This window comes from Macaca thibetana, chromosome 6 (assembly GCF_024542745.1).
Source record: "Macaca thibetana thibetana isolate TM-01 chromosome 6, ASM2454274v1, whole genome shotgun sequence".
NCBI lineage: Eukaryota > Metazoa > Chordata > Mammalia > Primates > Cercopithecidae > Macaca > Macaca thibetana.
Genome location: NC_065583.1, coordinates 9867697 through 9886142, shown reverse-complemented (window position 1 = coordinate 9886142; position 18446 = coordinate 9867697). Strand labels below are relative to the sequence as shown.

The 18446-nt window shown below is 38.8% G+C and overlaps 1 protein-coding gene across 2 annotated transcripts in view; it reads right to left on the bottom strand.

Moving 5' to 3' along the window:
• Positions 1–18446, bottom strand: part of FBXW11 (F-box and WD repeat domain containing 11) — a 183971-nt gene that overhangs the window by 19546 nt on the left and 145979 nt on the right. For both annotated transcript variants that reach the window (XM_050793212.1, XM_050793213.1), the window contains 3 exons: positions 16587–16773; positions 15653–15743; positions 8130–8267 (listed from right to left, as the gene is read on the bottom strand). In XM_050793212.1, the coding sequence (XP_050649169.1) occupies positions 8130–8267; positions 15653–15743; positions 16587–16773 (416 nt within the window). The remainder of the gene's footprint in view (positions 1–8129; positions 8268–15652; positions 15744–16586; positions 16774–18446) is intronic.

Below are 18446 nucleotides of genomic sequence, written 5' to 3'. Positions count from 1 at the left end.
TTCTGCATATATTGACGTGATTTTCTTCTTTGGCTTATTGATATGACGGATTACATTAATTAAGTTCTGAAGGTTAAACATGAAGATATTGGTCTGTGGTTTTCTTAGAATGTCTTTATCTAGTTTAGTACTAAGGTAAGGATGGCCTCATAGAATGAGTGACGAAATATCCTCTCTTCTTCTATCTTCTGGAAGAGATTGTAGAGAACTGATGTAATTTCTTACTTAAATGTTTGACAGAATTCACCAGTAACCCATCTGGGCCTAGTGCTTTCTGTTTTGGAAAGTAATTAATTATCGACTCAATTTCTTCAACAGATAAAGGCCTATTCAGATTATCTATTTGTTTTTATGTCAATTTTGGCAGATTGTGTCTTTCAGGGAATGAATTCATTTCATATAAATTATCAAATTTGTAGATATATTATTTTATTATTTATTTAATGCTCATGAGACCTATAGTGATGTCTCCTCTTTCATTTCAATCTTAGGAATTTAAGTCCTCTTTTTTCCTATGTTAGCATAGCTAGGAGCTTATCAATTTTACTCATCTTTTCAAAGACACATCTTTTGGTTTCCTTAATTTTTTCTATTGACTTCCTATTATCAATTTCACTGATCTCTGCCCTAATTTTCATTAACTCTTTTATTCTGCTTACTATGGATTTAAACTGTTCTTTTTCTAGTTTCCTAAGGCGGAAGCTTAGATGACTGATTTTAGTCTGTCTTCTTTTCTAATATATGTACTCAAAACTATAAAATTCTAAGCTTTCACTGCATCCCACAGATTTTGATAACTTGGGTTTTCATTTTCATTTAGTTATACCCACCCACACATGCACACATGTGCACACACACAGGGAAGGAGCAGAGAAAGTCTCACACTGTCACTCAGGCTGAAATACAGTGACACAATCACAGCTTATTACAGCCTTTGACCTCCCGGGCTCAGGTGATCCTCCCACCTCAGCCTCTTGAGTAGCTGGGACTACAGATGCATGCCACAATGCCCAGCTAATGTTTTTTAATTTTTTTGTAGAGACAGGGTCTCCCTATGTTGCCCAGGCTCGTCTCAAACTTCTGGGCTCAAGCAATCCTCCCACCTCAGCCTCCCAAAGTGTAGGGATTACAGACGTGAATCACTGTGCCCAGCCTCAAAATATTTTTAAAATTTCTCTTGAGATTTCTTCTTTGATCCATGTGTTATTTAGAATTATGTTACTTAATCTTAAAGTATTTAGGAATTTTTCCAGCTTCTTTTTGTTACTGATTTCTAGTTTATATCCACTTGTGGTATGATCGGACATTGTATTAATTTCTAGCCTTTCATTTTTTTACTGATTTTTTAAATTTATTTTTTATTTTTCCATAAGCTATTGTACAGGTAGTATTTGGTTACCTAAGTTCTTTAGTGGTGATTTGTGAGATTCTGCTGCACCCATCACCCAAGCAGTATATACTGCACCATATTTGTCGTCTTCTATCCCTCGCCCCCCTCCCACTTGTCCCCCCAAGTCCCCCAAGTCCAATGCATCATTCTTAGGCCTTTGCGTCCTCATAGCTTAGCTCCCACATAACAGTGAGAACAAGATGATGTTTGGTTTTCCATTCCTGAGTTACTTCACTTAGAATAACAGTCTCCAATCTCATCCAAGTTACCGCGAATGCTGTTAATTCATTCCTTTATATGGCTTCATAGTATCCCATCTTATATACATCAATCACAGTTTCTTTATCCACTCGATGAGTGATGGGCATTTGGGTTGGTTCCATAATTTTGCAACTGTGAATTGTGCTGCTGTAAACATGCATGTGCAAGTGTCTTTTTTGAATAATGACTTCTTTTCCTCTGGGTAGACACCCAGTAGTGGGATTGCTGGATCAAATGGTAGTTCTACTTTTAATTCTTTAAGAAATCTCCACACTGTTTTCCATAGCGGCTGTACTAGTTTACATTCCCACCAGCAGTGCAGAAGTGTTCCCTGTTCACCACATCCACACCAGCATCTACTGTTTTTTGATTTTTTGATTATGGCCATTCTTGGAGGAGTGAGGTGGTATCACATTGTGGTTTTGATTTGCATTTCTGTGATAATTTTTTCAAGTTTGTTGAGCATTTTTTCGTATGTTGAACATTTTTTCATACGTATGTTGACTATTTTGTATATCTTCTTTTGAGAATTGTCTATTCGTGTCCTTAGCCCACTTTTTGATGGGACTGTTTGGTTTTTTTTCTTGTTAATTTGAGTTCATTGTGTTTGTTTTTTTCTTACCAGGTCAGCCAGGTTCTATAAAATCTCAGCACTTTAGGCTCTGGCTAAGCAGTTCCTACTGAAGGTAGACCTTGTCAAGAAGTACAGAATAACCTAGTATAGGTAAAAAGGTTTATTTTCCCTCCCCACTGCTGGAAACACAAGGGGATTTTTTCTGTGATAATCACTGACAGAACCTAGTAGAGCTCTTGGAGGTAAAACTCACAAAAGTGTGGTGGGGAGCCCTGATGACTGGCTCCTCCTCAGTTTATATTTCTCAGACTTGTCCCACACTGAACCTCCAGCAATTTTTCAATTACAGTTCAGGTTACTCTACCTAGGCACTGGTTCTCGTGGATGTTTCTGCGCCAGTGAGTTATGATTCTCTGTATTTGCCTGTCTCTCCAATTTGTGGGGCAGCAGCTTCTCCTGTGACCTCACTTCTCTTACGAATCTGAATAGAATGGCTGATTTTTCAGTTTGTTCGGATTTTTACTTGTTGTCAGGACAAGCAGCACCTTCTTACATACCAAACCCACTCCCTTCTTTTAATCTTTCCAGTGTTTCCAAGTTAACGATATTGTTGATATTTCATGGGAGATGAGAATGTTTTCAAAGATTGAACTATTAAAAATAGACTGTGCACCTATTTCTTGACATGTACGACAATACCATCATAATTTGCAGTGACTCTATAGTTTACTGCAAATGAACAAGATTTTATAAATGATGTAGACACTGAAGTATAATATCTTTCCACAATAGCAAAGCTTGATTTTAATTTCTGACCTAATGGAACCTGAGTTATTTTTAAAGTGATTAGTGATCAAGGATTGGTGCAGAATAAGGTAAAAAAAGGTTTCCAACCACTGGTCTAGATAATCTCTTCAAAGCGTACTTCTGCTCTACTATTCTATGTCTTATAAATCAAATGGATGTGCCACAATTAAGAGAATTCTTTTGAAAATACATCTAGTGTAAATGAATTCCAAGCCCACAGCCAGACTATGCTTTGACAAGGCTGTTATAAACCATTCTTATCTATTTCTTAAAGAAAAACTACCAGTATTAAATAGTAGCATATGTCACACTTTCTAGAGATACTGGTAGCCACAGATTAGGGCTATCAAATATACGTAAAAATAGAGTTCTGTGGGCCAGGAGCAGTGGCTCACACCTGTAATCTCAGCACTTTGGTAGGCCGAGGCAGGCGGATCACTTGAGGTCAAGAGTTTGACACCAGCCTGGCCAGCATAGCGAAACCTCATCTCTACTAAAAATACAAAAAATTAGCCAGGCCTGGTGGCGGGCACCTGTAGTCCCAGCTACTCAGGAGGCTGAGGGAGGAGAATCGCTCACTTGAACCCAGGAGGTGGAGGTTGCAGTGAGCCGAAATCGTGCCACTGCAATCCAGCCTGGGCAACACAGAGAGACTCTGTCTCAAAAAAAAAGAAAAAAAAATTAAAAATAGAGTTCCGTGGTCAAATAAGTTTTGGAACTTGGGAAACACTGGGTGTCTCTATTGCAGGCATTCTCAGAGCCTTTATATGCCACTGTATCCTGTGAATTTCTAAGCTGGAAACACAGCATGTAGTGTTATCTAAACTTCTTTGGAAGGCATTATTCTCTGCCTAGAATGCCTGCTAACATCCTCTAGATTCACATCCACAGAATATCTTTTGGCAATCACTGCCATACACATAGGAAACCAACAGAACAGTTTCTTATGTTCTATAACTCAGAGTGTGTTTGACCTACGTAGCTGAATTACTAAAATTCCACTATTTCACTTTTTAAAAAACAAACAAAAAATAAAAATTAAAAAAAAAAAAAAAGCAGAAAAGCTTTATTTCACCCAAAGTAGAACAATAACAGAAAACAGGGCCAAGATGGAGAAAGCCCACTGCAACCTATCTCTCCAGTTGATTAGAACTAAAAACTCCTGATAAAAACTAGTTGAGAACTCTGAAAAGTCAGGGGGAAGGCAGATGTGGCAAGGGGTCAAAATGTGAAGAAACAATCCGCATGGGGGTGAATTTGCCATTATTTTTGTTTGTTGTTTTCTCTTTTCTTTGTGTGTGTGGTTTTGTTTGTTTGTTTTGTTTTTGTTTTTTTTTCCAAATTGAGACAGAGTCTTGCTCTGAATTGCAGTGGTGTGATCCTGGCTCACTGCAACCTCTGCCTCCTGGGTTCAGGCAATTCTCATGCCTCAGCCTCCCGAGTAGCTGGGATTACAGGTGCCCACCACCACGTCTGGCTAATTTTCTGTATTTCTAGTAGAGATGGGGTTTCACCATGTTGGCCAGGCTGGTCCTGAACTCCTGGCCTCAAGTGATCCACCCACCTCAGCCTACCAAAGTGCTGGGATTACAGGTATGAGCCACCAACACCCGGCTTTTTCTTTTCTTTCTATTGTGGCTTTCACTCAAAGGCAGGCCCTGACCAGGAAGCTATAGTGAAATAGCAATACATGCAGCTAAAGTTCTGAAAGAAATCCCTCTTTCTAGGCAGAGGGGCTGGAAAAAGAGATCCCTGGGGGTTTCTTTTCTCTCTTTTCTCATAGGGCTCATGGCTCCAGTCATGAAGATGCACTGCAGAACAATGGAAAGGATAACAAAAATTCCAAGAGTGACCCAATTTTTCTGGCCAGAAGAAAAGGAAAAAAAGTGTCCTTATGAGCTGAAGAGACATAGGGAAAACCAAGAGGAAAGAACTAGAAATAAAAGAACCCAAACAACACATGACTTGGGCTTACCCTTGAGCTGTATATGCACAGAACAGACTGAACCAGCACAGCAAAGGCTGCATAGCTGAGCTGATATTTCAAGCACTGCTGAAGCCTCAGATTAACCTCTGAGTAGTGAAAGCCCATGACAGACCCAAAGTGGCACGGCAAAGGCTTTGAACAGTGGAAAAGAGATTAGAACCATCCCCCCAACCCCTCTGATGATGCCAAGACAGAACTTGTGTTCTGAACCCAACTAAGTTGACTAACTGCTTAAAAACACACTTACCCAAAAACATCCCCCAGAGGATTATAACAGAACCCATAGTCTTTACAACGTAATATCCACAATGCCCAAAATACTAGTTTAAATTACCTGGCATACAAAAATCAAGAAAAATGAAAAATCTCAGGGGACTGGACAATCAACAGATGTCAAGCTGGAGGTTACCCAGATGCTGACATGGTTAAAGATGTTAAGCAGTTACTCTAACTATACTCCACAGGATAAAGAGAAACGTGCTTGAGGCGAATGAAAAACAGAAAATTCTCAGCAGAGAAATAGAAACTGTAAAATATCAGAGCTGAAATTAACTCACTTGATGGGGCAGAGGGTAACAGGAGAATAGAGATGAAGAGATGAAAAATTCAGTCAACTTGAAGATAGGCCAATAGAAATTACCCAGAAGGGAGAGGAAAAAAGATTGAAAACAATGTGGAACAATATCTAATTTTGATCTAATATTTATGTGATTAGAATCTCAGAAGGAAAGCAGAAATTGGTACAGAAAAAATATTTGAAAAAATAATGGCGGAAGACTACTGAAATGTAAGTAATGAAAGACGTAAATTTACAGATTCAGTGAGTTCAGGGAGAGGCTTCTTGGATATAATATCGAAAGCATGATCCATAAAAGAAAAAACTGGTAAGTTGGACTTCATCAAAATTAAAATCTTCTGTCAAGTACAGTGGCTCACGCACGTAATCTCAGCATTTTGGGAGGTCTGGGTGGGCAGATCACCTGAGGCCAGGAGTTCAAGACCAGCCTGGCCAACATGACCCCGTCTCTACTAAAAATACAAAAATTAGCTGGGCATGGTGGCGCACGCCTGTAGTCCCAGCTATTTGGGAGGCTAAGGCGCAAGTATTGCTTGAACCCAGGAGGTGGAGGTTGAAGTGAGCCGAGATCATGCCCCTGCACTCCAGCCTGGGTGACAGAGTGAGACTCCATCTCAAAAAAAAAAAAAAAAAAAAATTAAAATTTTTTGCTCTGTTAAAAGAGATCTTTAAGAAAATGACAAGATAGCCAGGCATGGTGGCTTACGCCTGTAATCCCGGCACTTTGGGAGGCTGAGGCAGGTGGATCATCTGCAGTCGGGAGTTTGAGACCAGCCTGACCAACATGGAAAAACCCTGTCTCTAATAAAAATACAAAAAATTAGCCAGGCGTGGTGGCGCATACCTATAATCCTAGCTACTCAGGAGGCTGAGGCAGGATAATCACTCGAACCCGGGAGGCGGAGGTTGCAGTGAGCTGAGATTGCACCATTGCACTCTAGCCTGGGCAAAGGTAAAACTCTGTCTCAAAAAAAATTTTTTTTAATAAAAAGAAAATGAAAAGATATTTTCATTTTCTAATTGGGAAAGATATATGCAAAACATATCTAACAAACGACTTGTATCTAGACTACATAAAGAACTCTAAAAACTCAATAATAAAATAAAAGAACCCCATTTTAAAAATGGGTAAAAGATCCAAAAAGAAACTTCACCAAAGAATATAGAGATGGCAGGTAAGCATGTAGAAAGATGCTCACTATCATCACTGGGGAAATGCGAATTTAAAGCAAAATGAGGTATGTGCACATACCTACTAGAATGGCTAATATCAAAAAAATTGAGACAATCAAGGGCTGACAAGGATACAGGACAAAAGCAACTCTCAGGCCAGGTGCAGTGGCTGCTCACACCTGTAATCCCAGCACTTTGGGGCAGGCGCATTACTTGAGGTCAGGAGCTCAAGACCAGCCTGGGCAACATGGCAAAACACCATCTCTACTAAAAACAAAAAAATTAGCTGGGCATGGTGCCACGTGCCTGTAGTCCCAGCTACTAAGGAGGCTGAGGTAGGAAGGCAGGAGAATTGCTTGAACCCAGGAGGCAGGTGACAGAGACAGACTCTGTCTCAAAAAAAAAAAAAACACACAACTCTCATCACTGTTGATGGGAATGTGAAATGGTACAGGCACTGTGGAAAACAGCTGGGCAGTTTCTTAGCAGGTGAAACATACACTTACCATATGAGCCAGCAACCTCACTTCTCAGTTTTCACCCAATGAACTAAAAATTTAGGTTCCCCAAAAAACCTACAGGTATATAATTATGGTAGCTTTATTCATAATTTTAAGAAACTGGAAACACCACAAACATCCTTCAACAGGTGAATGGGTAAGCACAGGAAAGAGGCAGAAAAGTCCAGGAAAAGAAAAGGGCAGGACAAGGGAACTGGGGGAATGAGAGAGCTGCTCCATATTACAGTTACACACCTCTGTGTGTTTATCAAAACTCACATAATTATACAACAAAAGAGCAAACTTCCCTGTTTGTAAGTTATGTTTTTTTACAAAATTTAAAAAACTCGATGCTTTCTAAAATATGAGGACATAAGCTACAATGTAAAATAAAATCAGATTAGATCAGCCATCAGATTAAACATAAGAAATAATAGTTTATCTACTATTGAAAAGTTAATGAAAACAATATAAGTTGCTATCATTCTGTGGTATTATTATTTGAGTCCTTCTCAGAAACTATAAAAGGTAATGGCTTTGGTTTATAAACTACCAATACCCTTACCAGCCGGCAAAGCAACCAAGAGCCCTGTGATGCTGGGATATTTTCTATTTACACCTAATACAGAATAAAGAACGTGACTGTGCTTAGAGAAGGATAAGAAGTGAGACAATCCAGGATCTTGTATTAGTTACGGGGAAATGCTCTGGCTCTAGTTCTTTAGAACTACACCGAGAGCTGCCAAGATTGAGTGGAAGAGATAAAAACCAATCTGGAGTAAATGGAAAGATTGTCACATCTAGTGTCTAACACATAGCCACGATTCTAAAAATAATACATATAAAATTCAGTCATTCACCTTAATAGAATTATCTCGTAGGCCACTGATAATTTTTTCATCATCGTACTGTAAACAGTAGACACCTTTACTATTTTCAGAGCGGCACTGAATCCTCTGCAAGTTGTGTCGTCCGCACCGCCAGTTAGATTCTATAGTCTAGGGGAAAAAGGAGACAAGAGATGAGTTTTTGTGAATCAACTTATTCTATTAGGTTTCAGACTTTGGCGTTGCTTCCAGAAACAGCATACCACCAATACCCCAATCTTGGTTTGCATAACTGTCTGTGGATAGGATCATGCTCTTTTCCAAGTAAGACATTAACCCAACAATGTTTTCTCTTAAACTTTCCCTGCCCATCTGGCAACTGTCATAGGATTTCCAATGAGTTTTGGATTGGGCTTGAAAAAAACTGGCCTCGACAGAATTCAGTATGTTTAAAGAATGCCATTTGCACCCAAAACACGCAAATAAATAGTAACTCATTGGGTCGCTCCCTAATGCCAATTAAAAACCATCATTAAGCATATATTGACAATCTACATACCCAAACAAAGCATTGTCTTGATCACTGAGGAAAGATACTGAGCAACTACTATAAGCCAACTACATAGGAAGAATTTTATTTATCATTTTTAACCTTCCTAATGTTTCTGTAGAGTAAAAATGGTACACTTTAGCCCTGGATTCTTGTTCCTCTTATCATTCATGCAACATTTGCTGAGATGTTAATATATTCCAGGTACCGTGCTAGGCACTGAGGATAAAAAGATCAATAGGAGACATACTGAATTCAGGGAGGCACCATTCCAATATCTAGGCCCATGGCGTCTGGAATAGATAGACACTAAACTAAGTTTATTTGGTTAAATGATCCATAATAACCTTGGAAGGAGGAAGTACTTATTATTTCCTTTTTACAAACAAGAAAACAGAGTTTAATTTGCCTGCAGCCACAAAATCAGTAACCAGACCAGCTGGAAATCACACTCAGTTCTTTCTGACTCTGAACCCATACTTTGCTACTAACATATTCAATACAAAACAGGATGGGCTTGCCTCTTGAGGCAGTGCACACAGAACGTAAGATCAGTAACAATTCCAAAAGTGCCAAATGAGTGATAAAAATTCTAAGTGCTGCAGGACTTAAGGGAGATAATGAGCTCTATAGCCTGGACCACTGGGCCAAGTTTAGTGAAGAAGTAGGTCATACCCAGAGCACCAGAAGACCTAACCTCTGGGAGTAGATATAAGTGATTTTTAAGGCTCAAAAGATACAATGTCTCTACTAAGAGTAACTAAAGTCTGAATTCCTGATCCTTGAAATTAGGGGAAAATAGGGATTTCAATAACCTGTTATACTTCAGGATATAGTTTCTCTCTGAGTAGCTAATTATTTCTCTACAGCTAAAAGTCTAATTATCTGCTTTGTTGAAGAAAGGAGTACTTAATTACTGGCTCTACTGACATCTAACAAAGTATTTCTTCTTATTTTGAAGGTAGTATCCTTCTGTGTACTCTAAAATCTTAAAATTAACTGAAAGCTATGTGCCAGGCACTATGCTTTCCTAACACTATACCACTCACTTTATATGTTTTGTAGCTAATTTAATCGTAACTCTGAAGCAGGAATCATTGTTTGCATTTTATAGAAAAGGAAATGGAGGGTTGGAGATATCGATACACGTATACTTAAAAAGTGAGTATTTCTATAATTTGTGGCCCCAGAGCTTAGCAAGAGTCCTGGAAATACGGTATCTTCCCTTGAGGAGCTCCCATACACATCTGTGAGGGCAGCATGGCGTATTTCCAATGCCCAGGAGATGCAAGGACGTGCCATGGAGATGCCAGGAGAGGGGAAATACTCATCTGTCCATCTGCCACCAAGTCAGAACTTCCTAGCCTGGGTCATCATCTCTAGCGACTTGGTAAAATATTAGACATACAAAAGCACACTTCAAAATAAAAAAAAATAAAAAATAAAAAAACATAACCCAACCACCTCTGCTACCTCTATCAAAGTAGACAACGGATCTGTCCGGATAAGCAACTTTTTTATTTAAAAAGAGGTCCAGAATACAGGCATTTCTTAAGCAGAACTCAACGCATGGAATCATTGAGAGAAACAATGTATTTTTAGATCATGATTGAGCCATCTCAGCATGCTGAGCACTCCAGGAAAATGCTGATTTAGTAGGCAGATGTACTGGTAACAAGTCTACTTTGTGGCCAGTGACTCCTGGCAGTGGTTACAAATGTTCACGTTATACCCTCGGGGGGCCCACAGAGTTGCTACAGAATGTATGAGTTCATATGAACCCAAAGTATTACAAAGATGAATACATGTTTTTACATATATGCCAGGTGTTACCAAGCTGTTCTTAGGTTTAAGAGGTATACAATTGCTTTAAGATGACACTGAAGCAGTAAGTAGCTTTGTTTCGCTTTATATTTCAATGACTAGAAAAAGCACATTTACTACCGCATGAGAGTTTGAGGGGGAAACAATTATTTTAATTTAAAAGAGGGGGTGGGGGGAATCCCTATACCAAAAAGAATTTCCTACATGCTCTCCCACTACTCTAAAATGTTTCCTAGAAGTGGGTGATGTGGCTACAATCTTTAACTGTACCCAAAACCCTGAAGACGCAGCAGAGAAGACTGCCCAGAGGAGCCAGGGTCCTCTGTACACACTCAGCCTGTGATACATCAGTCCCCTGAGATGTCTGGACAGAGGATGACAACAACAGCAAAGGCTGAGCTATACTCTCTATCCCCAACCCTCAAGTAAGAGCTATGGAAGAGGACCTCACAAAAGCTCTGCTAGATACCAGATTTTCATTCTAAGTTGAACGGAAGTTAGCAAACGGCTTAGCTTCTCAACACTTACAAAAAGCCTACTTTTCTCGAATAAGTTTCTGCATTTTAAAAGAAATAGTTTGTCAACCAATTCCTGATGTGTCATTTTACAAAGTCCTCACCTAGGCCTGTTTTAGAAATCATCAGTTTCTTGAATCCCAAAGTGTAGCTTGTTTTGAAAAGCCGTGAAAGAGACACGGAGCCAGAGCAGGGAGTTGACTGCTTTGCTGCGCACCAACCCTGGGTAATTCCTCTTCTCAATTCCCTAGGCCACCTGCACAAAAAAGCAGCACTTCCTGTCAACTACGCCAGCCTCAAAAACTACCCCCATGATGTCTGACGACCTCGACTTTTACCTGAATGCTTATAAGCCAGGTCTTTTTTTAGAAAAACTAGACCTTTAAAACTGGCAGGTAGCCCACTGTGGTAGAAAATACCTGGGTCAAGTAGCAACTTCGGCAAAGGACTTCCACTGCTGTAAAGATGGGAAGAGTAATATCTACTCCCTCAAAACCACTGTTAAGGTTCAAATGAGATTATGTATGTAAGTTCTCATTATAGTGCCAGCAAATGGTAGTTACGTTCTTCTTCAGTTGTTGAAAACGTTAACCAAAAAGAAAGTGGGCTGCAACAACAAATACATAATTCTCACAAAGTTGCCAGAAATCGTTGTCTCAGTGTAGGCTGATATTTAATGCTAATAAGCCTGAGCCTTCCCTAACCATTCCCAGGAAGAGGCTCAGCCTTCAAATGGAATCCAACTATTATCCTAATGCCAGCAGCAGGAATAGAGGTCATACACAGGTGCACCTCTTTAATTATGTGGATACCTATCATTTCACTTAGCCATCATGTGGTATGGCTACTGTAGAGGAATATTTCATGTTTTTGAGAACTTGTAAAATCCCCTTACCCTGCGCAAATTTTCAAAATACTGGGAAAGTAGCCATGATACACAGAGTATACAGCGGCATTTAAATTGGCAATAGAGTGAAAACAGATGTCTGAGTATGGAGGAATAACATTATTTTTAGAAGCCTAAACACAACTGGGTGGGTGGGCAAGTTTTGACATTTTCTGGTCAGGACAATGTTAATATCAGGTTTGCAAACCACAAAAAAAGCTCCCTGCTTTCCCTGAATAAAATGTGGCTTATTAAAAGGTGTGATACAACACACCATCATTTTCCCAGTGGTCTGTCCAAGAAGAGCACTTCAAAGGCTTCAATGCAATGAATGAAGAGAGGAAGAAGGTAGATTACTTGAAGGAGTTTGTCACTACTCAAATGGCAAAAGAGAAAAACCCAAGTTCAGAATACCAGAACTCTAGGGCTGCTATAACAACTCCCAACTCTCTGTTAATGGGCACTTGGGGGCACGCTAGAGTGAAAGCAGCATGGACTTTGGAGTAAAAATCTCAGCTTTGACAATTTGAGGATTAAATTAAATCACTTGTAGCAAAGCATCTACAGTCAGCCCACCATTGATGGTAACAACAATAACAACAACAACTAAGACTCCAGACAGCAAAGGAGAATATGGCTGCTTCTTTTAGGAGTGAGCCTCAGGTTTTCTAGGAATTCCTTCTCAATTCAGAGGCCCTCTAAACCCTCTCTATGTGTGGCAAGAACACCCAGGCGAGATGAGCCTTTGCAGAAAGCTTACAATACATATTTATTCTCCCCAGACTCCATTTCTCACATCCTCATTTCCTGAATAACAGGAGTTGGCTGCACTAAGCCAGGTTCTCTATTTTCCCTTAAAATTAAGCCAATTTTTGGTGGGTCAATGTAGAAGGGCAGATTCAGAGATGAACATTTCCTTTCTGTTCATCAAAGCCAAATCTGGGAATGTACAGATTACAGGAGCCGGCACATAAGCCAAGCTGTCGAGGTGGAGGAAGAAGGAAAAAAAGAAAAAGGTGTTGTGAACTGGCAACCCTGCAAAGTATATGGGAAAAAACACAAGAGACTCTAAAGCTATGTACAGGCAACTGGGGAGGGAGGGGGACATAAAACAGCCACTTGACATTCCAAGTGTCATTTATCTTTCTGCAATGTGCTTAAAACCCTACTACTTTCACATAAGTGGACTAAAACAGGGCCCACTAATCAGATCTTAACTCATACCCTTTTTTCAATGAACAGTCAAGGACACTGAGTATTCGCACAATTAGAGAAGGAGGCAAACACCACCTTGAAATTCAGCAGGCATAAAACATGCCTCTTTCTCCCTCACTTCTTGAATTTTCCACTCTGAAAATGACAAACAACAACTCTCAGCCTGGATAGAGCTAGACAGACCTCAGTTAAAATCCCATCCCATCTCTTCTAGTTAACTATGCAGCAAGTCCTAAAACTTCTTTTAGTCTCAGTTTCCCCCTATCATAAAGATAATAACATGCACCTTGTAAGAATAAAAAACAGTAACCTATGTAAATCACCCAACACAGTTTGATATATGCAAGGACTTGAAGTGGGTATTTGTAATTATTATAGTCTGCTTGTGAGGATTTTGTACCAGCCATATGAACAGAGTCAAGCCCGTGAGAGTCTCTCATTTGATCCAGGATCACTGAAAGAACTCTCTACATATAACTCTCTATATTCTGTTTTACTCTGGACAGAATGAAACACACTCCCAAAACAGGAATAAAAAAATCTATTTTGAGGTGGTAGCAGTGGTCTATTGTTAAAAACTCGTATTAAGGTAGAAGGGTATACAGTTGATCACAGACTCAATTACCCACTAGCTGTGTGATCCTGACTAAACTGTTTAACCGTTTTAACCTTCTAAGGTTCCCTCAAATTTAAATAAGTACTTGGCCTACCTTTCAGGTTTTGTCCAAAATGTTAAAAGAGAAAATGCATTATAAAGTAGTTAACAAAGTATCTGGCATAAGTAAATGCTATTAGTGGTACATTACTTTTATGATTATTACTAGTAGTGCATATATCAAAGTATAAACATCATCGCTTATATTAAGAGGTCTAGCCCACAAAAATCTGGAGAAGACTTTTGTGGTCAACCAGTGGGTTTTTCCAAACCACACTTTAAGAACCACTGGGTAGACCACCGTGATGTAGAGGTTGTGTCGCACAGGGTTTTCCCATAGAGCTGTTTCCTCTCACACCTGCCTCCCCTCCTACTTTAAAATATCATTTGAGCTTGAAGAAATGATGATGGCAGGTGGTGTCACATAGTGTCATGTCACAGAATACTGATTTCACATTGTCAATTATAAGAGCAGTCATCAAGATTCAATAAAATAATCTATGTCGCCACATCTTCAACCTGATCAGAGTTCTTCCAAGGTTCCTGTTCATAATTAACTTTAAACATCATTCTTTTAAACATCATTCTTTCCTTCTTTCCAAAGAATTTTTTTGATAAAATTATTCAAAGAAGTCTGGAGATAACTTTGTAAATAGTTGCCCCTCATCAAAGGAAAACAAAAAAACAGAATGTAATGTAGTTTATAAGATGTGTACATAAGAAATGCCTTAGTACAACTACCTAGGGGTAAGCGACAGCCCCATCTCCCCTACGACACACACACATCAACCTAAGATTAAAGTTAACACCATGTCTCAGCCACTAGCCCTGCAGGGGCAACTTACTCTAAGTTTGGAACTGCCAATGGTCAATTAATTCTTAAACTTTACGATTTATCTAGTGAAAGTTTTTATTTAACCTCCTTAAAGGGTTGCTTATAATCGTTTCAGACAGCAGAATATTCAAGACAGTTTGTGTTTTAAATAATGATATTCCAGTCACATTCAGATTTACCATTAATGGAATGATTCCATTATTCACATCTGCCTGAAAGGGGGAGGGGTCCGAAAAAGCACATGTTTCTCCCTTAATGAATTTTGGCACAATAACTTTTATGTCTATCACCTGGGGGAGAGGATTACTTCACATTTGGGAAACTGAGTATAACTTTATGGGTGATATTGCATCGCCTAGCAAAGGCTAAACTTTTCTGCCAAGGAGGAAACAGTGAAGTAACCAAGACCTGCCAAGAACACATGTGAAAGAGTTAATGAGAAATGCCTGTGCATGTCTTTCCTGGTTCAAGGAAAAAGTCTAAATAGTAAAACTGAACTAATTAGAACACATGAACGATATCAAACATCTCCAGTGTTTCTCATCAAGTTTACAGAGTTTTACTGGTCTGGTGAAGTTACGCTCAAATCCAAAACGGTCCAGGAGCATAATCTGCCCTATAAATCCACCTAACTGTTGCTTAGAATGATATCTGCATCATTTTTATGAAAAACTATGAGTAATGTACAGAGAAAACTTGGAATGTGCCTTCTCTAGTTCTCTAGAGATGGCTCAAAAATATAAAACGATGCTTACTTTAAAAAATGGGGCCAGGGATTTTGGAAAATTTATCAGATTAGAATAAAAGGATGATTTTAGATTAAGGCTTGAATTAACTGGCAGCCTTGCAGAAGCATTTCATGTTTTAGAAAAGTTAGATATTCTTTGCAAAAGACATTATCTTTTCTGAAGAAGAGCTGCAGATTATATACATCATGACACATTTACTCCAAAAGCCCAACTTTTAAAAAAAATTATTAGTTCTACGATTTTAGAACAAAAGAACACTCTAAGGGAACATAAAAAGTCGAGAACAAGACACTAAGAGCCCATAAAACAGATAAATCATAAAGTTACCTCTATATCCTGGATAATCTTTGGGTATAATGACCTATAAAATGAATTTGGAGGGCCATCTGTGGGTCTGTTTTTAAACAGGTACTGATCCCTGGCAAATAAAAACAAACAGATGTTACATTTTTGCACATAAAAGGGTGAATTTTATCTAAACATGGTGCTGACAAAGATATATCTTTCATGTCTTTTAACTTGCATTGAGCTTTAACTGTTCAAAAGCAGGATTTCTGACAAATTTACATGTTAGAGACAAGTTTAGCTCAATTCACAGCTCTCTAACATAATCCTGATCTTCTGTTTTCTGAGTACTAATATATAACAATCTAGCCTTTTATTCCATAGAGTTTAATAAAAAGCGCTACATTGTGAAACATCTAACTTAGCACACATCAAACTTCCTCCCGTAAGGAAAATACAGCTCTGACCCTCACTCATAAGGAAAATACAGCCCTATCTATATGCACCTCTTTCTGTAGCTCTCTCTGTGCTAACTGGGCCATACAGCATAGAGCTAGCTATAAAGCTGCATCAGAGTTGTGAGTTTTCTCTGAAAAATCCTATCACTATTACTTCCTCTACCAGAAGTAATAACAAACAGGAAAGTGGCACTACCTGACTTCCTCTTATTTTTGTCGTATCTATATTTTGGTAATGGTATCATCACCTAAGCAAAACGTGAAGGAAAAAGCATAAACACATAGCTTTGAAAAGCCAAATCCCATTCAAACTATATAATACAGTTCATAAAGGAAATACACATTTCAGAGGGAGAAATTTTAACAGCTTTAACTTTTTCTTTCAACTTTTGATCACTCATTTTCCCCCCTTTTTAAAAACAGGCCAGCACATTTGCAAGTAAAATTGCACTTTTGACTAATCAAGTTGACTCTGTCAATGAAATTTTTTCAAGGGAACAAGCAACCCAAGTACTTACCACCCTCTTCTTTCTGAAAGTCCTTTCCATAGGGGATCAGTGCGTACCATTCGTTCAATCAGCTTCTTCCAAAGCATTCCTTCTGAGATCACCCGCTGCCATTCTTTACACACCAGCTCTGCTGCACACAGGGACCTGGCGTCCAGGTACGAAAGGATGTTTTCTGCTATGTGATCTAAGCCTTGCTCTACAAAACAGAAAAGGGAATGAAGGAATGGGAAGAGAGATAGAAAAGAACCAGCCATCATTTCCTTAAAGATAAGAGGAATAAAGAAATCCTGAAATATTTTAGTAATATCAAAAGTTGTACAGATACTCAAATCCATGAGTACATAAACATACACACTTCTTTTTGGTTCTGATTTTTTACGATAAACAATTAACAGCAACTCTTCTCTGTGTGTAAAAGCTGACCTTGGACAGTTCTGTATTTGTCAAATATTATGATAAAAGACTTCATTTTCTTTTATATAACTCTCACAGCCCTCCTGTGGGGCAATGATGCCCCAAATTTTACAGATGAAGTACAGAGAGGTAAAGAACTCAAGATTTTACACTCCAAGACTGGAACTCAGATTTCTTGCTTCAAAGTTTGTGTTCATTCCCATCTTATTCACTGTCTCTCATAACAAATCATATCCCCATTAATCCATACCCGGTGTAAATCCCCGGGAGGTCAGAAGACAAACAAGGTAAAACACCGACTCATCTTGAAAAACTTACGAAAAGTTAAATGGCAATCCAATAATTAAAGTCGATTGTGCTTAAATGTGTTTCTGTCAATCTTTTCATCTTTTGTGAGTATCCATTTTCTGTTCCTAAACGGATGGGGACAGTCTTCAAAAGCAATAGCCCCATGTCTACAAATCCTAGAATCTTAGAGGTTATTGGCTTCAACCTCCCACACGATACAAGGATACTCTCAAAGAAAACCACTCCCAGCCTCTGCCTGACATTCACAATGGGAAGATGATCAACATGGCCACCACTGTTGCCACCTGTAAACCCCCATCCTGTGGCAGTAAGCATGTCTTCTGTAGTTGCAAGAAATAAAGCTTATCCCCAAGCTTATTCTGTGCAGGGATGAGAACACAGAACATATCATCAGAAAATTCCCATTTCAAGTCCCAGGTTCACCACTTAAACTAGTTCTATGACATGAAACAAACACTGAAACATCCCTGTGCCTTGAATTTTTGTGCCTTAACATACAAAATGCTAACCACCAGTAACAACTGTCCTTTCTCACACTGTCAGAATCAAATTCAACAGTTTTACAAAAACATTTTATAGACAATAAAGCACTCTACAAGGTTAATATCTGTTCCTTTTCTCAAAATAATTAGAAGTAGTATAATAGCACTAAACTTGGTTGTTGAAAGGCCAGATGTAGGTAAATTATTAAACTTTCAGAGTCTCAGTTTCCTCATCCGTATAAGATTATGATAATAATCTCTACTTGATTCTGAAAATATCAAAATGAGATGATGCACGAAAAATGCTTTACAAACTAAAGTTTCTTCAACTCTAAGAATGACTATTATTATACCGTTGGTTATAATTTCCAGGTCCTTCATATACTAAAATTGTCTTACTCTGGATTAGATCAAAGACCCAAGCTATGATCTAAGAATAAAGACTACACTGGGACCACTGTCCTTTCCTGCGTGTCATTTATATTACAGTTAATGTGATCAAAGGCTGCACTGACTTCCTCTGACAGTCATATCACAGAAGACGCCTAACATGGCAGTACGTTAGAATAAAATCCTAGGCCTCTCCCCCCAAAACACCTATTAAAACAATGTCCCCTAATGCTCTATTTGTACAGTTAGTTGGAAAGGCAGGGGCAGCTTTGTG